Here is a 22590-nt window from a genome sequence, read left to right as displayed (position 1 = left end):
CTCCCCCCTCCCCCCCACTACACCCCGCGGGCGGGACCCGCTCCCCCCCCCTCCCCCCACTACACCCCGCGGGCGGGACCCGCTCCCCCCCCTCCCCCCACTACACCCCGCGGGCGGGACCCGCTCCCCCCCCTCCCCCCACTACACCCCGCGGGCGGGACCCGCTCCCCCCCCTCCCCCCACTACACCCCGCGGGCGGGACCCGCTCCCTCCCCACTACACCCCGCGGGCGGGACCCGCTCCCCCCTCCCCCCGCTACACCCCGCGGGCGGGACCCGCTCCCCCCTCCCCCCGCTACACCCCGCGGGCGGGACCCGCTCCCCCCTCCCCCCGCTACACCCCGCGGGCGGGACCCGCTCCCCCCTCCCCCCGCTACACCCCGCGGGCGGGACCCGCTCCCCCCCTCCCCCCGCTACACCCCGCGGGCGGGACCCGCTCCCCCCTCCCCCCACTACACCCCGCGGGCGGGACCCGCTCCCCCCCCTCCCCCCACTACACCCCGCGGGCGGGACCCGCTCCCCCCCCTCCCCCCACTACACCCCGCGGGCGGGACCCGCTCCCCCCCCTCCCCCCACTACACCCCGCGGGCGGGACCCGCTCCCCCCCCTCCCCCCACTACACCCCGCGGGCGGGACCCGCTCCCCCCCCTCCCCCCACTACACCCCGCGGGCGGGACCCGCTCCCCCCCCCTCCCCCCACTACACCCCGCGGGCGGGACCCGCTCCCCCCCCTCCCCCCACTACACCCCGCGGGCGGGACCCGCTCCCCCCCCTCCCCCCACTACACCCCGCGGGCGGGACCCGCTCCCCCCCCTCCCCCCACTACACCCCGCGGGCGGGACCCGCTCCCCCCCCTCCCCCCACTACACCCCGCGGGCGGGACCCGCTCCCCCCCCTCCCCCCACTACACCCCGCGGGCGGGACCCGCTCCCCCCCCTCCCCCCACTACACCCCGCGGGCGGGACCCGCTCCCCCCCTCCCCCCACTACACCCCGCGGGCGGGACCCGCTCCCCCCCCCTCCCACCGCCCCCCCCCCCCAACCCCGCGGGCGGGACCCACTCCCCCCCCGCCACCCCCAACCCCGCGGGCGGGACCCACTCCCTCCCCCCGCCACCCCCAACCCCGCGGGCGGGACCCACTCCCTCCCCCCCGCCACCCCCAACCCCGCGGGCGGGACCCACTCCCTCCCCCCGCCACCCCCAACCCCGCGGGCGGGACCCACTCCCTCCCCCCGCCACCCCCAACCCCGCGGGCGGGACCCACTCCCTCCCCCCGCCACCCCCAACCCCGCGGGCGGGACCCACTCCCTCCCCCCGCCACCCCCAACCCCGCGGGCGGGACCCACTCCCTCCCCCCCGCCACCCCCAACCCCGCGGGCGGGACCCACCCACCTGAAGATCTGGTCCCGGATGATTGGATACCCTCCTGACATTACATTGTGCACGTATGAGGTGAACCATTCAGTGAAGGAGGAGCCTACAGAATAAAACAGGGGCATTAACCCATCACCGACCGACCCTACACTACAGTGAGAATCATTAACCCATCACTGTCCGACCCTACACTACAGTGAGAATCATTAACCCATCACCGACCGACCCTACACTACAGTGAGAATCATTAACCCATCACCGACCGACCCGACACTACAGTGAGAATCATTAACCCATCACCGACCGACCCTACACTACAGTGAGAATCATTAACCCATTACTGTCCGACCCGACACTACAGTGAGAATCATTAACCCATCACCGACCGACCCTACACTACAGTGAGAATCATTAACCCATCACCGACCGACCCTACACTACAGTGAGAATCATTAACCCATCACTGTCCGACCCTACACTACAGTGAGAATCATTAACCCATCACTGTCCGACCCTACACTACAGTGAGAATCATTAACCCATCACTGTCCGACCCTACACTACAGTGAGAATCATTAACCCATCACTGTCCGACCCTACACCACAGTGAGAATCATTAACCCATCACCGACCGACCCGACACTACAGTGAGAATCATTAACCCATCACCGACCGACCCGACACTACAGTGAGAATCATTAACCCATCACTGTCCGACCCGACACTACAGTGAGAATCATTAACCCATCACCGACCGACCCGACACTACAGTGAGAATCATTAACCCATCACCGACCGACCCTACACTACAGTGAGAATCATTAACCCATTACTGTCCGACCCGACACTACAGTGAGAATCATTAACCCATCACCGACCGACCCTACACTACAGTGAGAATCATTAACCCATCACCGACCGACCCTACACTACAGTGAGAATCATTAACCCATCACTGTCCGACCCTACACTACAGTGAGAATCATTAACCCATCACTGTCCGACCCTACACTACAGTGAGAATCATTAACCCATCACTGTCCGACCCTACACTACAGTGAGAATCATTAACCCATCACTGTCCGACCCTACACCACAGTGAGAATCATTAACCCATCACCGACCGACCCGACACTACAGTGAGAATCATTAACCCATCACCGACCGACCCGACACTACAGTGAGAATCATTAACCCATCACCGACCGACCCGACACTACAGTGAGAATCATTAACCCATCACTGTCCGACCTTACACTACAGTGAGAATCATTAACCCATCACTGTCCGACCTTACACTACAGTGAGAATCATTAACCCATCACCGACCGACCCGACACTACAGTGAGAATCATTAACCCATCACTGTCCGACCCTACACTACAGTGAGAATCATTAACCCATCACCGTCCGACCCTACACTACAGTGAGAATCATTAACCCATCACTGTCCGACCTTACACTACAGTGAGAATCATTAACCCATCACTGTCCGACCCTACACTACAGTGAGAATCATTAACCCATCACTGTCCGACCCTACACTGCAGTGAGAATCATTAACCCATCACTGTCCGACCCGACACTACAGTGAGAATCATTAACCCATCACTGTCCGACCCTACACTGCAGTGAGAATCATTAACCCATCACTGTCCGACCCGACACTACAGTGAGAATCATTAACCCATCACTGTCCGACCCTACACTACAGTGAGAATCATTAACCCATCACTGTCCGACCCTACACTGCAGTGAGAATCATTAACCCATCACTGTCCGACCCGACACTACAGTGAGAATCATTAACCCATCACTGTCCGACCCGACACTACAGTGAGAATCATTAACCCATCACCGACCGACCCGACACTACAGTGAGAATCATTAACCCATCACCGACCGACCCGACACTACAGTGAGAATCATTAACCCATCACCGACCGACCCGACACTACAGTGAGAATCATTAACCCATCACTGTCCGACCCGACACTACAGTGAGAATCATTAACCCATCACCGACCGACCCGACACTACAGTGAGAATCATTAACCCATCACCGACCGACCCTACACTACAGTGAGAATCATTAACCCATTACTGTCCGACCCGACACTACAGTGAGAATCATTAACCCATCACCGACCGACCCTACACTACAGTGAGAATCATTAACCCATCACCGACCGACCCTACACTACAGTGAGAATCATTAACCCATCACTGTCCGACCCTACACTACAGTGAGAATCATTAACCCATCACTGTCCGACCCTACACTACAGTGAGAATCATTAACCCATCACTGTCCGACCCTACACTACAGTGAGAATCATTAACCCATCACTGTCCGACCCTACACCACAGTGAGAATCATTAACCCATCACCGACCGACCCGACACTACAGTGAGAATCATTAACCCATCACCGACCGACCCGACACTACAGTGAGAATCATTAACCCATCACCGACCGACCCGACACTACAGTGAGAATCATTAACCCATCACTGTCCGACCTTACACTACAGTGAGAATCATTAACCCATCACTGTCCGACCTTACACTACAGTGAGAATCATTAACCCATCACCGACCGACCCGACACTACAGTGAGAATCATTAACCCATCACTGTCCGACCCTACACTACAGTGAGAATCATTAACCCATCACCGTCCGACCCTACACTACAGTGAGAATCATTAACCCATCACTGTCCGACCTTACACTACAGTGAGAATCATTAACCCATCACTGTCCGACCCTACACTACAGTGAGAATCATTAACCCATCACTGTCCGACCCTACACTGCAGTGAGAATCATTAACCCATCACTGTCCGACCCGACACTACAGTGAGAATCATTAACCCATCACTGTCCGACCCTACACTGCAGTGAGAATCATTAACCCATCACTGTCCGACCCGACACTACAGTGAGAATCATTAACCCATCACTGTCCGACCCTACACTACAGTGAGAATCATTAACCCATCACTGTCCGACCCTACACTGCAGTGAGAATCATTAACCCATCACTGTCCGACCCGACACTACAGTGAGAATCATTAACCCATCACTGTCCGACCCGACACTACAGTGAGAATCATTAACCCATCACCGACCGACCCGACACTACAGTGAGAATCATTAACCCATCACCGACCGACCCGACACTACAGTGAGAATCATTAACCCATCACCGACCGACCCTACACTACAGTGAGAATCATTAACCCATCACTGTCCGACCCTACACCACAGTGAGAATCATTAACCCATCACCGACCGACCCGACACTACAGTGAGAATCATTAACCCATCACCGACCGACCCGACACTACAGTGAGAATCATTAACCGATCACTGACCGACCCTACACTACAGTGAGAATCATTAACCCATCACCGTCCGACCCGACACTACAGTGAGAATCATTAACCCATCACTGACCGACCCTACACTACAGTGAGAATCATTAACCCATCACTGTCCGACCCGACACTACAGTGAGAATCATTAACCCATCACCGACCGACCCTACACTACAGTGAGAATCATTAACCCATCACTGTCCGACCCGACACTACAGTGAGAATCATTAACCCATCACTGTCCGACCCGACACTACAGTGAGAATCATTAACCCATCACTGTCCGACCCGACACTACAGTGAGAATCATTAACCCATCACCGACCGACCCGACACTACAGTGAGAATCATTAACCCATCACCGACCGACCCGACACTACAGTGAGAATCATTAACCCATCACTGTCCGACCCTACACTACAGTGAGAATCATTAACCCATCACTGTCCGACCCGACACTACAGTGAGAATCATTAACCCATCACCGACCGACCCGACACTACAGTGAGAATCATTAACCCATCACCGACCGACCCGACACTACAGTGAGAATCATTAACCCATCACTGTCCGACCCGACACTACAGTGAGAATCATTAACCCATCACCGACCGACCCGACACTACAGTGAGAATCATTAACCCATCACCGACCGACCCGACACTACAGTGAGAATCATTAACCCATCACTGTCCGACCCTACACTACAGTGAGAATCATTAACCCATCACTGTCCGACCCGACACTACAGTGAGAATCATTAACCCATCACCGACCGACCCGACACTACAGTGAGAATCATTAACCCATCACTGTCCGACCCTACACCACAGTGAGAATCATTAACCCATCACCGACCGACCCTACACTACAGTGAGAATCATTAACCCATCACTGTCCGACCCTACACCACAGTGAGAATCATTAACCCATCACTGTCCGACCTTACACTACAGTGAGAATCATTAACCCATCACTGTCCGACCTTACACTACAGTGAGAATCATTAACCCATCACTGTCCGACCCGACACTACAGTGAGAATCATGAACCCATCACCGACCGACCCTACACTACAGTGAGAATCATTAACCCATCACCGACCGACCCGACACTACAGTGAGAATCATTAACCCATCACTGTCCGACCCGACACTACAGTGAGAATCATTAACCCATCACTGTCCGACCCTACACCAGTGAGAATCATTAACCCATCACTGTCCGACCCGACACTACAGTGAGAATCATTAACCCATCACTGTCCGACCCGACACTAGTGAGAATCATTAACCCATCACTGTCCGACCCGACACTACAGTGAGAATCATTAACCCATCACTGTCCGACCCTACACCAGTGAGAATCATTAACCCATCACTGTCCGACCCGACACTACAGTGAGAATCATTAACCCATCACCGACCGACCCGACACTAGTGAGAATCATTAACCCATCACTGTCCGACCCTACACCAGTGAGAATCATTAACCCATCACTGTCCGACCCGACACTACAGTGAGAATCATTAACCCATCACTGTCCGACCCGACACTACAGTGAGAATCATTAACCCATCACCGACCGACCCTACACCACAGTGAGAATCATTAACCCATCACTGTCCGACCCGACACTACAGTGAGAATCATTAACCCATCACTGTCCGACCCGACACTACAGTGAGAATCATTAACCCATCACCGACCGACCCGACACTACAGAGAGAATCATTAACCCATCACTGTCCGACCCGACACTACAGTGAGAATCATTAACCCATCACCGACCGACCCGACACTACAGTGAGAATCATTAACCCATCACTGTCCGACCCAACACTACAGTGAGAATCATTAACCCATCACTGTCCGACCCAACACTACAGTGAGAATCATTAACCCATCACCGACCCTACACTAAAGTGAGAATCATTAACCCATCACTGTCCGACCCGACACTACAGTGAGAATCATTAACCCATCACTGTCCGACCCGACACTACAGTGAGAATCATTAACCCATCACCGACCCCACACTACAGTGAGAATCATTAACCCATCACTGTCCGACCCGACACTACAGTGATAATCATTAACCCATCACTGTCCGACCCGACACGACAGTGAGAATCATTAACCCATCACCGACCCTATACTACAGTGAGAATCATTAACCCATCACTGTCCGACCCGACACTACAGTGAGAATCATTAACCCATCACCGACCCTACACTACAGTGAGAATCATTAACCCATCACTGTCCGACCCGACACTACAGTGAGAATCATTAACCCATCACTGTCCGACCCGACACTACAGTGAGAATCATTAACCCATCACTGTCCGACCCGACACTACAGTGAGAATCATTAACCCATCACTGTCCGACCCGACACTACAGTGAGAATCATTAACCCATCACTGTCCGACCCGACACTACAGTGAGAATCATTAACCCATCACCGACCGACCCGACACTACAGTGAGAATCATTAACCCATCACTGTCCGACCTTACACTACAGTGAGAATCATTAACCCATCACCGACCGACCCTACACTACAGTGAGAATCATTAACCCATCACCGACCGACCCTACACTACAGTGAGAATCATTAACCCATCACCGACCGACCCGACACTACAGTGAGAATCATTAACCCATCACTGTCCGACCCGACACTACAGTGAGAATCATTAACCCATCACCGTCCGACCCGACACCACAGTGAGAATCATTAACCCATCACCGACCGACCCTACACTACAGTGAGAATCATTAACCCATCACCGACCGACCCTACACTACAGTGAGAATCATTAACCCATCACCGACCGACCCTACACTACAGTGAGAATCATTAACCCATCACTGTCCGACCCTACACTACAGTGAGAATCATTAACCCATCACTGTCCGACCCGACACTACAGTGAGAATCATTAACCCATCACTGTCCGACCCTACACTACAGTGAGAATCATTAACCCATCACTGTCCGACCCTACACTACAGTGAGAATCATTAACCCATCACCGACCGACCCGACACTACAGTGAGAATCATTAACCCATCACCGACCGACCCGACACTACAGTGAGAATCATTAACCCATCACCGACCGACCCGACACTACAGTGAGAATCATTAACCCATCACTGTCCGACCCGACACTAGTGAGAATCATTAACCCATCACCGTCCGACCCTACACTACAGTGAGAATCATTAACCCATCACCGACCGACCCTACACTACAGTGAGAATCATTAACCAATCACTGTCCGACCCGACACTACAGTGAGAATCATTAACCCATCACTGTCCGACCCTACACTAGTGAGAATCATTAACCCATCACTGTCCGACCCTACACTACAGTGAGAATCATTAACCCATCACCGACCGACCCGACACTACAGTGGGAATCATTAACCCATCACTGTCCGACCTTACACTACAGTGAGAATCATTAACCCATCACTGTCCGACCTTACACTACAGTGAGAATCATTAACCCATCACCGACCGACCCGACACTACAGTGAGAATCATTAACCCATCACTGTCCGACCTTACACTACAGTGAGAATCATTAACCCATCACTGTCCGACCTTACACTACAGTGAGAATCATTAACCCATCACTGTCCGACCCGACACTACAGTGAGAATCATTAACCCATCACTGTCCGACCCTACACTACAGTGAGAATCATTAACCCATCACTGTCCGACCCTACACTACAGTGAGAATCATTAACCCATCACTGTCCGACCCGAGACTACAGTGAGAATCATTAACCCATCACCGACCGACCCGACACTACAGTGAGAATCATTAACCCATCACTGTCCGACCCGACACTACAGTGAGAATCATTAACCCATCACTGTCCGACCCGACACTACAGAGAGAATCATTAACCCATCACTGTCCGACCCGACACTACAGCGAGAATCATTAACCCATCACTGTCCGACCCGACACTACAGTGAGAATCATTAACCCATCACTGTCCGACCCGACACTACAGTGAGAATCATTAACCCATCACTGTCCGACCTTACACTACAGTGAGAATCATTAACCCATCACTGTCCGACCCGACACTACAGTGAGAATCATTAACCCATCACCGACCGACCCTACACTACAGTGAGAATCATTAACCCATCACTGTCCGACCCGACACGACAGTGAGAATCATTAACCCATCACTGTCCGACCTTACACTACAGTGAGAATCATTAACCCATCACTGTCCGAACTTACACTACAGAGAGAATCATTAACCCATCACTGTCCGACCCTACACTACAGTGAGAATCATTAACCCATCACTGTGCGACCTTACACTACAGCGAGAATCATTAACCCATCACTGTGCGACCTTACACTACAGTGAGAATCATTAACCCATCACTGTCCGACCCTACACTACAGTGAGAATCATTAACCCATCACTGTCCGACCCTACACTAGAGAGAATCATTAACCCATCACTGTCCGACCCGACACTACAGTGAGAATCATTAACCCATCACTGTCCGACCCGACACTACAGTGAGAATCATTAACCCATCACCGACCGACCCGACACCACAGTGAGAATCATTAACCCATCACTGTCCGACCCGACACTACAGTGAGAATCATTAACCCATCACTGTCCGACCCGACACTACAGTGAGAATCATTAACCCATCACCGACCGACCCGACACCACAGTGAGAATCATTAACCCATCACTGTCCGACCCGACACTACAGTGAGAATCATTAACCCATCACCGACCGACCCGACACCACAGTGAGAATCATTAACCCATCACTGTCCGACCTTACACTACAGTGAGAATCATTAACCCATCACTGTCCGACCCGACACTACAGTGAGAATCATTAACCCATCACCGACCGACCCGACACTACAGTGAGAATCATTAACCCATCACTGTCCGACCCGACACTACAGTGAGAATCATTAACCCATCACCGACCGACCCTACACTACAGTGAGAATCATTAACCCATCACCGACCGACCCGACACTACAGTGAGAATCATTAACCCATCACCGACCGACCCTACACTACAGTGAGAATCATTAACCCATTACTGTCCGACCCGACACTACAGTGAGAATCATTAACCCATCACCGACCGACCCTACACTACAGTGAGAATCATTAACCCATCACCGACCGACCCTACACTACAGTGAGAATCATTAACCCATCACTGTCCGACCCTACACTACAGTGAGAATCATTAACCCATCACTGTCCGACCCTACACTACAGTGAGAATCATTAACCCATCACTGTCCGACCCTACACTACAGTGAGAATCATTAACCCATCACTGTCCGACCCTACACCACAGTGAGAATCATTAACCCATCACCGACCGACCCGACACTACAGTGAGAATCATTAACCCATCACCGACCGACCCGACACTACAGTGAGAATCATTAACCCATCACTGTCCGACCCGACACTACAGTGAGAATCATTAACCCATCACCGACCGACCCGACACTACAGTGAGAATCATTAACCCATCACCGACCGACCCTACACTACAGTGAGAATCATTAACCCATTACTGTCCGACCCGACACTACAGTGAGAATCATTAACCCATCACCGACCGACCCTACACTACAGTGAGAATCATTAACCCATCACCGACCGACCCTACACTACAGTGAGAATCATTAACCCATCACTGTCCGACCCTACACTACAGTGAGAATCATTAACCCATCACTGTCCGACCCTACACTACAGTGAGAATCATTAACCCATCACTGTCCGACCCTACACTACAGTGAGAATCATTAACCCATCACTGTCCGACCCTACACCACAGTGAGAATCATTAACCCATCACCGACCGACCCGACACTACAGTGAGAATCATTAACCCATCACCGACCGACCCGACACTACAGTGAGAATCATTAACCCATCACCGACCGACCCGACACTACAGTGAGAATCATTAACCCATCACTGTCCGACCTTACACTACAGTGAGAATCATTAACCCATCACTGTCCGACCTTACACTACAGTGAGAATCATTAACCCATCACCGACCGACCCGACACTACAGTGAGAATCATTAACCCATCACTGTCCGACCCTACACTACAGTGAGAATCATTAACCCATCACCGTCCGACCCTACACTACAGTGAGAATCATTAACCCATCACTGTCCGACCTTACACTACAGTGAGAATCATTAACCCATCACTGTCCGACCCTACACTACAGTGAGAATCATTAACCCATCACTGTCCGACCCTACACTGCAGTGAGAATCATTAACCCATCACTGTCCGACCCGACACTACAGTGAGAATCATTAACCCATCACTGTCCGACCCTACACTGCAGTGAGAATCATTAACCCATCACTGTCCGACCCGACACTACAGTGAGAATCATTAACCCATCACTGTCCGACCCTACACTACAGTGAGAATCATTAACCCATCACTGTCCGACCCTACACTGCAGTGAGAATCATTAACCCATCACTGTCCGACCCGACACTACAGTGAGAATCATTAACCCATCACTGTCCGACCCGACACTACAGTGAGAATCATTAACCCATCACCGACCGACCCGACACTACAGTGAGAATCATTAACCCATCACCGACCGACCCGACACTACAGTGAGAATCATTAACCCATCACCGACCGACCCGACACTACAGTGAGAATCATTAACCCATCACTGTCCGACCCGACACTACAGTGAGAATCATTAACCCATCACCGACCGACCCGACACTACAGTGAGAATCATTAACCCATCACCGACCGACCCTACACTACAGTGAGAATCATTAACCCATTACTGTCCGACCCGACACTACAGTGAGAATCATTAACCCATCACCGACCGACCCTACACTACAGTGAGAATCATTAACCCATCACCGACCGACCCTACACTACAGTGAGAATCATTAACCCATCACTGTCCGACCCTACACTACAGTGAGAATCATTAACCCATCACTGTCCGACCCTACACTACAGTGAGAATCATTAACCCATCACTGTCCGACCCTACACTACAGTGAGAATCATTAACCCATCACTGTCCGACCCTACACCACAGTGAGAATCATTAACCCATCACCGACCGACCCGACACTACAGTGAGAATCATTAACCCATCACCGACCGACCCGACACTACAGTGAGAATCATTAACCCATCACCGACCGACCCGACACTACAGTGAGAATCATTAACCCATCACTGTCCGACCTTACACTACAGTGAGAATCATTAACCCATCACTGTCCGACCTTACACTACAGTGAGAATCATTAACCCATCACCGACCGACCCGACACTACAGTGAGAATCATTAACCCATCACTGTCCGACCCTACACTACAGTGAGAATCATTAACCCATCACCGTCCGACCCTACACTACAGTGAGAATCATTAACCCATCACTGTCCGACCTTACACTACAGTGAGAATCATTAACCCATCACTGTCCGACCCTACACTACAGTGAGAATCATTAACCCATCACTGTCCGACCCTACACTGCAGTGAGAATCATTAACCCATCACTGTCCGACCCGACACTACAGTGAGAATCATTAACCCATCACTGTCCGACCCTACACTGCAGTGAGAATCATTAACCCATCACTGTCCGACCCGACACTACAGTGAGAATCATTAACCCATCACTGTCCGACCCTACACTACAGTGAGAATCATTAACCCATCACTGTCCGACCCTACACTGCAGTGAGAATCATTAACCCATCACTGTCCGACCCGACACTACAGTGAGAATCATTAACCCATCACTGTCCGACCCGACACTACAGTGAGAATCATTAACCCATCACCGACCGACCCGACACTACAGTGAGAATCATTAACCCATCACCGACCGACCCGACACTACAGTGAGAATCATTAACCCATCACCGACCGACCCTACACTACAGTGAGAATCATTAACCCATCACTGTCCGACCCTACACCACAGTGAGAATCATTAACCCATCACCGACCGACCCGACACTACAGTGAGAATCATTAACCCATCACCGACCGACCCGACACTACAGTGAGAATCATTAACCGATCACTGACCGACCCTACACTACAGTGAGAATCATTAACCCATCACCGTCCGACCCGACACTACAGTGAGAATCATTAACCCATCACTGACCGACCCTACACTACAGTGAGAATCATTAACCCATCACTGTCCGACCCGACACTACAGTGAGAATCATTAACCCATCACCGACCGACCCTACACTACAGTGAGAATCATTAACCCATCACTGTCCGACCCGACACTACAGTGAGAATCATTAACCCATCACTGTCCGACCCGACACTACAGTGAGAATCATTAACCCATCACTGTCCGACCCGACACTACAGTGAGAATCATTAACCCATCACCGACCGACCCGACACTACAGTGAGAATCATTAACCCATCACCGACCGACCCGACACTACAGTGAGAATCATTAACCCATCACTGTCCGACCCTACACTACAGTGAGAATCATTAACCCATCACTGTCCGACCCGACACTACAGTGAGAATCATTAACCCATCACCGACCGACCCGACACTACAGTGAGAATCATTAACCCATCACCGACCGACCCGACACTACAGTGAGAATCATTAACCCATCACTGTCCGACCCGACACTACAGTGAGAATCATTAACCCATCACCGACCGACCCGACACTACAGTGAGAATCATTAACCCATCACCGACCGACCCGACACTACAGTGAGAATCATTAACCCATCACTGTCCGACCCTACACTACAGTGAGAATCATTAACCCATCACTGTCCGACCCGACACTACAGTGAGAATCATTAACCCATCACCGACCGACCCGACACTACAGTGAGAATCATTAACCCATCACTGTCCGACCCTACACCACAGTGAGAATCATTAACCCATCACCGACCGACCCTACACTACAGTGAGAATCATTAACCCATCACTGTCCGACCCTACACCACAGTGAGAATCATTAACCCATCACTGTCCGACCTTACACTACAGTGAGAATCATTAACCCATCACTGTCCGACCTTACACTACAGTGAGAATCATTAACCCATCACTGTCCGACCCGACACTACAGTGAGAATCATGAACCCATCACCGACCGACCCTACACTACAGTGAGAATCATTAACCCATCACCGACCGACCCGACACTACAGTGAGAATCATTAACCCATCACTGTCCGACCCGACACTACAGTGAGAATCATTAACCCATCACTGTCCGACCCTACACCAGTGAGAATCATTAACCCATCACTGTCCGACCCGACACTACAGTGAGAATCATTAACCCATCACTGTCCGACCCGACACTAGTGAGAATCATTAACCCATCACTGTCCGACCCGACACTACAGTGAGAATCATTAACCCATCACTGTCCGACCCTACACCAGTGAGAATCATTAACCCATCACTGTCCGACCCGACACTACAGTGAGAATCATTAACCCATCACCGACCGACCCGACACTAGTGAGAATCATTAACCCATCACTGTCCGACCCTACACCAGTGAGAATCATTAACCCATCACTGTCCGACCCGACACTACAGTGAGAATCATTAACCCATCACTGTCCGACCCGACACTACAGTGAGAATCATTAACCCATCACCGACCGACCCTACACCACAGTGAGAATCATTAACCCATCACTGTCCGACCCGACACTACAGTGAGAATCATTAACCCATCACTGTCCGACCCGACACTACAGTGAGAATCATTAACCCATCACCGACCGACCCGACACTACAGAGAGAATCATTAACCCATCACTGTCCGACCCGACACTACAGTGAGAATCATTAACCCATCACCGACCGACCCGACACTACAGTGAGAATCATTAACCCATCACTGTCCGACCCAACACTACAGTGAGAATCATTAACCCATCACTGTCCGACCCAACACTACAGTGAGAATCATTAACCCATCACCGACCCTACACTAAAGTGAGAATCATTAACCCATCACTGTCCGACCCGACACTACAGTGAGAATCATTAACCCATCACTGTCCGACCCGACACTACAGTGAGAATCATTAACCCATCACCGACCCCACACTACAGTGAGAATCATTAACCCATCACTGTCCGACCCGACACTACAGTGATAATCATTAACCCATCACTGTCCGACCCGACACGACAGTGAGAATCATTAACCCATCACCGACCCTATACTACAGTGAGAATCATTAACCCATCACTGTCCGACCCGACACTACAGTGAGAATCATTAACCCATCACCGACCCTACACTACAGTGAGAATCATTAACCCATCACTGTCCGACCCGACACTACAGTGAGAATCATTAACCCATCACTGTCCGACCCGACACTACAGTGAGAATCATTAACCCATCACTGTCCGACCCGACACTACAGTGAGAATCATTAACCCATCACTGTCCGACCCGACACTACAGTGAGAATCATTAACCCATCACTGTCCGACCCGACACTACAGTGAGAATCATTAACCCATCACCGACCGACCCGACACTACAGTGAGAATCATTAACCCATCACTGTCCGACCTTACACTACAGTGAGAATCATTAACCCATCACCGACCGACCCTACACTACAGTGAGAATCATTAACCCATCACCGACCGACCCTACACTACAGTGAGAATCATTAACCCATCACCGACCGACCCGACACTACAGTGAGAATCATTAACCCATCACTGTCCGACCCGACACTACAGTGAGAATCATTAACCCATCACCGTCCGACCCGACACCACAGTGAGAATCATTAACCCATCACCGACCGACCCTACACTACAGTGAGAATCATTAACCCATCACCGACCGACCCTACACTACAGTGAGAATCATTAACCCATCACCGACCGACCCTACACTACAGTGAGAATCATTAACCCATCACTGTCCGACCCTACACTACAGTGAGAATCATTAACCCATCACTGTCCGACCCGACACTACAGTGAGAATCATTAACCCATCACTGTCCGACCCTACACTACAGTGAGAATCATTAACCCATCACTGTCCGACCCTACACTACAGTGAGAATCATTAACCCATCACCGACCGACCCGACACTACAGTGAGAATCATTAACCCATCACCGACCGACCCGACACTACAGTGAGAATCATTAACCCATCACCGACCGACCCGACACTACAGTGAGAATCATTAACCCATCACTGTCCGACCCGACACTAGTGAGAATCATTAACCCATCACCGTCCGACCCTACACTACAGTGAGAATCATTAACCCATCACCGACCGACCCTACACTACAGTGAGAATCATTAACCAATCACTGTCCGACCCGACACTACAGTGAGAATCATTAACCCATCACTGTCCGACCCTACACTAGTGAGAATCATTAACCCATCACTGTCCGACCCTACACTACAGTGAGAATCATTAACCCATCACCGACCGACCCGACACTACAGTGGGAATCATTAACCCATCACTGTCCGACCTTACACTACAGTGAGAATCATTAACCCATCACTGTCCGACCTTACACTACAGTGAGAATCATTAACCCATCACCGACCGACCCGACACTACAGTGAGAATCATTAACCCATCACTGTCCGACCTTACACTACAGTGAGAATCATTAACCCATCACTGTCCGACCTTACACTACAGTGAGAATCATTAACCCATCACTGTCCGACCCGACACTACAGTGAGAATCATTAACCCATCACTGTCCGACCCTACACTACAGTGAGAATCATTAACCCATCACTGTCCGACCCTACACTACAGTGAGAATCATTAACCCATCACTGTCCGACCCGAGACTACAGTGAGAATCATTAACCCATCACCGACCGACCCGACACTACAGTGAGAATCATTAACCCATCACTGTCCGACCCGACACTACAGTGAGAATCATTAACCCATCACTGTCCGACCCGACACTACAGAGAGAATCATTAACCCATCACTGTCCGACCCGACACTACAGCGAGAATCATTAACCCATCACTGTCCGACCCGACACTACAGTGAGAATCATTAACCCATCACTGTCCGACCCGACACTACAGTGAGAATCATTAACCCATCACTGTCCGACCTTACACTACAGTGAGAATCATTAACCCATCACTGTCCGACCCGACACTACAGTGAGAATCATTAACCCATCACCGACCGACCCTACACTACAGTGAGAATCATTAACCCATCACTGTCCGACCCGACACGACAGTGAGAATCATTAACCCATCACTGTCCGACCTTACACTACAGTGAGAATCATTAACCCATCACTGTCCGAACTTACACTACAGAGAGAATCATTAACCCATCACTGTCCGACCCTACACTACAGTGAGAATCATTAACCCATCACTGTGCGACCTTACACTACAGCGAGAATCATTAACCCATCACTGTGCGACCTTACACTACAGTGAGAATCATTAACCCATCACTGTCCGACCCTACACTACAGTGAGAATCATTAACCCATCACTGTCCGACCCTACACTAGAGAGAATCATTAACCCATCACTGTCCGACCCGACACTACAGTGAGAATCATTAACCCATCACTGTCCGACCCGACACTACAGTGAGAATCATTAACCCATCACCGACCGACCCGACACCACAGTGAGAATCATTAACCCATCACTGTCCGACCCGACACTACAGTGAGAATCATTAACCCATCACTGTCCGACCCGACACTACAGTGAGAATCATTAACCCATCACCGACCGACCCGACACCACAGTGAGAATCATTAACCCATCACTGTCCGACCCGACACTACAGTGAGAATCATTAACCCATCACCGACCGACCCGACACCACAGTGAGAATCATTAACCCATCACTGTCCGACCTTACACTACAGTGAGAATCATTAACCCATCACTGTCCGACCCGACACTACAGTGAGAATCATTAACCCATCACCGACCGACCCGACACTACAGTGAGAATCATTAACCCATCACTGTCCGACCCGACACTACAGTGAGAATCATTAACCCATCACCGACCGACCCTACACTACAGTGAGAATCATTAACCCATCACTGTCCGACCTTACACTACAGTGAGAATCATTAACCCATCACCGACCGACCCGACACTACAGTGAGAATCATTAACCCATCACTGTCCGACCCGACACTACAGTGAGAATCATTAACCCATCACTGTCCGACCCGAAACTACAGAGAGAATCATTAACCCATCACTGTCCGACCCGACACTACAGCGAGAATCATTAACCCATCACTGTCCGACCTTACACTACAGCGAGAATCATTAACCCATCACTGTCCGACCCGACACTACAGTGAGAATCATTAACCCATCACTGTCCGACCCGACACTACAGTGAGAATCATTAACCCATCACTGTCCGACCTTACACTACAGTGAGAATCATTAACCCATCACTGTCCGACCCGACACTACAGTGAGAATCATTAACCCATCACCGACCGACCCTACACTACAGTGAGAATCATTAACCCATCACTGTCCGACCCTACACTACAGTGAGAATCATTAACCCATCACTGTCCGACCTTACACTACAGTGAGAATCATTAACCCATCACTGTCCGAACTTACACTACAGAGAGAATCATTAACCCATCACTGTCCGACCCTGCACTACAGTGAGAATCATTAACCCATCACTGTCCGACCCGACACTACAGTGAGAATCATTAACCCATCACTGTCCGACCCGACACTACAGTGAGAATCATTAACCCATCACTGTCCGACCCGACACTACAGTGAGAATCATTAACCCATCACTGTCCGACCTTACACTACAGTGAGAATCATTAACCCATCACTGTCCGACCCGACACTACAGTGAGAATCATTAACCCATCACTGTCCGACCCGACACTACAGTGAGAATCATTAACCCATCACCGACCGACCCTACACTACAGTGAGAATCATTAACCCATCACTGTCCGACCTTACACTACAGTGAGAATCATTAACCCATCACTGTCCGACCCGACACTACAGTGAGAATCATTAACCCATCACTGTCCGACCCGACACTACAGTGAGAATCATTAACCCATCACCGACCGACCCGACACTACAGTGAGAATCATTAACCCATCACCGACCGACCCGACACTACAGTGAGAATCATTAACCCATCACCGACCGACCCGACACTACAGTGAGAATCATTAACCCATCACTGTCCGACCCGACACTACAGTGAGAATCATTAACCCATCACTGTCCGACCTTACACGACAGTGAGAATCATTAACCCATCACTGTCCGACCCGACACTACAGTGAGAATCATTAACCCATCACCGACCGACCCGACACTACAGTGAGAATCATTAACCCATCACTGTCCGACCTTACACTACAGTGAGAATCATTAACCCATCACTGTCCGACCCTACACTACAGTGAGAATCATTAACCCGTCACTGTCCGACCCGAAACTACAGTGAGAATCATTAACCCATCACTGTCCGACCTTACACTACAGTGAGAATCATTAACCCATCACTGTCCGACCCTACACTGCAGTGAGAATCATTAACCCATCACTGTCCGACCCTACACTGCAGTGAGAATCATTAACCCATCACTGTCCGACCCTACACTGCAGTGAGAATCATTAACCCATCACTGTCCGACCCTACACTACAGTGAGAATTATTAACCCATCACTGTCCGACCCGACACTAGTGAGAATCATTAACCCATCACTGTCCGACCCTACACTACAGTGAGAATCATTAACCCATCACTGTCCGACCCTACACTACAGTGAGAATCATTAACCCATCACTGTCCGACCCTACACTACAGTGAGAATCATTAACCCATCACCGACCGACCCTACACTGCAGTGAGAATCATTAACCCATCACTGTCCGACCCTACACTACAGTGAGAATCATTAACCCATCACTGTCCGACCCGACACTACAGTGAGAATCATTAACCCATCACTGTCCGACCCGACACGACAGTGAGAATCATTAACCCATCACTGTCCGACCCTACACTACAGTGAGAATCATTAACCCATCACTGTCCGACCCTACACTACAGTGAGAATCATTAACCCATCACTGTCCGACCCTAGACTAGTGAGAATCATTAACCCATCACTGTCCGACCTTACACGACAGCGAGAATCATTAACCCATCACTGTCCGACCCGACACTACAGTGAGAATCATTAACCCATCACTGTCCGACCCTAGACTAGTGAGAATCATTAACCCATCACTGTCCGACCTTACACGACAGTGAGAATCATTAACCCATCACTGTCCGACCCTAGACTAGTGAGAATCATTAACCCATCACTGTCCGACCCTACACTACAGTGAGAATCATTAACCCATCACTGTCCGACCCTACACTACAGTGAGAATCATTAACCCATCACTGTCCGACCCGACACTACAGTGAGAATCATTAACCCATCACCGACCGACCTTACACTACAGTGAGAATCATTAACCCATCACTGTCCGACCCTACACTACAGTGAGAATCATTAACCCATCACTGTCCGACCCGACACTACAGTGAGAATCATTAACCCATCACCGACCGACCCTACACTACAGTGAGAATCATTAACCCATCACTGTCCGACCCGACACTACAGTGAGAATCATTAACCCATCACCGACCGACCCGACACTACAGTGAGAATCATTAACCCATCACTGTCCGACCCTACACTACAGAGAGAATCATTAACCCATCACTGTCCGACCCTACACTACAGTGAGAATCATTAACCCATCACTGTCCGACCTTACACTACAGTGAGAATCATTAACCCATCACCGACCGACCTTACACTACAGTGAGAATCATTAACCCATCACTGTCCGACCCGACACTACAGTGAGAATCATTAACCCATCACCGACCGACCCTACACTACAGTGAGAATCATTAACCCATCACTGTCCGACCCGACACTACAGTGAGAATCATTAACCCATCACTGTCCGACCCGACACTACAGTGAGAATCATTAACCCATCACTGTCCGACCCTAGACTAGTGAGAATCATTAACCCGTCACTGTCCGACCCGACACTACAGTGAGAATCATTAACCCATCACTGTCCGACCTTACACTACAGTGAGAATCATTAACCCATCACTGTCCGACCTTACACTACAGTGAGAATCATTAACCCATCACTGTCCGACCCGACACTACAGTGAGAATCATTAACCCATCACTGTCCGACCCGACACTGCAGTGAGAATCATTAACCCATCACTGTCCGACCCTACACTGCAGTGAGAATCATTAACCCATCACCGACCGACCCGACACTGCAGTGAGAATCATTAACCCATCACTGTCCGACCTTACACGACAGTGAGAATCATTAACCCATCACTGTCCGACCCGACACTACAGTGAGAATCATTAACCCATCACTGTCCGACCCGACACTACAGTGAGAATCATTAACCCATCACCGACCGACCCGACACTACAGTGAGAATCATTAACCCATCACCGACCGACCCGACACTACAGAGAGAATCATTAACCCATCACTGTCCGACCCGACACTACAGTGAGAATCATTAACCCATCACCGACCGACCCGACACTACAGTGAGAATCATTAACCCATCACCGACCGACCCGACACTACAGTGAGAATCATTAACCCATCACCGACCGACCCGACACTACAGTGAGAATCATTAACCCATCACTGTCCGACCCTACACTACAGTGAGAATCATTAACCCATCACCGACCGACCCGACACTACAGTGAGAATCATTAACCCATCACTGTCCGACCCTACACTACAGTGAGAATCATTAACCCATCACTGTCCGACCCTACACTACAGTGAGAATCATTAACCCATCACTGTCCGACCCGACACTACAGTGAGAATCATTAACCCATCACTGTCCGACCCTACACTACAGTGAGAATCATTAACCCTTCACTGTCCGACCCTACACGACAGTGGGAACCATTAACCCTTCACTGTCCGACCTTGCACGACAGTGGGAACCATTAACCCTTCACTCTCCTACCTTATACTCCAGAAGTGAGAAGTATTAATGATGAATGAAGCTGGGAGAAACAGTGTCAGTGCGAGGCAGAAAAACAGGAAGGTAAAAGTGAGAGAGAGAGAGAGAGAGAGAGAGAGAACAGTCGGACCCTGAGATACTGATGTACTGCTGGCCACATTTCGCCAGCGAGCTTTCGAAGGTTGGTGAGAGCCAGTCCTGCTGGCCTGGCAGTGTATTCCTCAGTGACCGGGTGCGGTGCCCACACACCTCTGGTTTGATCCCCAAAGCACTTTACAAAAGGAAGAGATAGAAAGATCGAGATTGCAATAAAATACCGACATTAAAAATGGAACATTCTGGAAACACATGGCAGCTCTCCATCAGCACCTGAAGGAGACCGGGGGAGGAGCGCAGGGTGAAAGGTGAGATTGTTTGCGGATCCATCGCAGGGGAATCACGGCCAGCATGCACTCGGCCTGCTTCTCCCACAGGGGCCGATCGAGTGCTGCCATCTCCAGACGTTCTTTTTGTGCCACGAGCAGTGGGTGATGGGGATCTGTACCTGTGATGAACATGTCGATCGCTGAGGGGTCGGAGGCCATCTGGTCCTGTGGGAAAGAGCAGACA

At 50.6% G+C, this 22590-nt stretch overlaps 1 protein-coding gene across 1 annotated transcript in view; it reads right to left on the bottom strand.

The window, feature by feature from the left end:
• The window catches only part of fbxo3 (F-box protein 3), a gene marked incomplete at its 5' end in the record, with an annotated part of 78605 nt that overhangs the window by 18216 nt on the left and 37799 nt on the right, over positions 1 to 22590 (bottom strand). Inside the window, 2 exons of the mRNA XM_067981578.1 lie at positions 1392 to 1476; positions 22526 to 22571. Of these exons, the coding sequence (XP_067837679.1) occupies positions 1392 to 1476; positions 22526 to 22571 (131 nt within the window). The remainder of the gene's footprint in view (positions 1 to 1391; positions 1477 to 22525; positions 22572 to 22590) is intronic.

The sequence above is a fragment of the Heptranchias perlo genome, unplaced genomic scaffold (assembly GCF_035084215.1).
Source record: "Heptranchias perlo isolate sHepPer1 unplaced genomic scaffold, sHepPer1.hap1 HAP1_SCAFFOLD_805, whole genome shotgun sequence".
Lineage (NCBI taxonomy): Eukaryota > Metazoa > Chordata > Chondrichthyes > Hexanchiformes > Hexanchidae > Heptranchias > Heptranchias perlo.
This window is presented reverse-complemented; position numbering and strand designations above follow the sequence as displayed.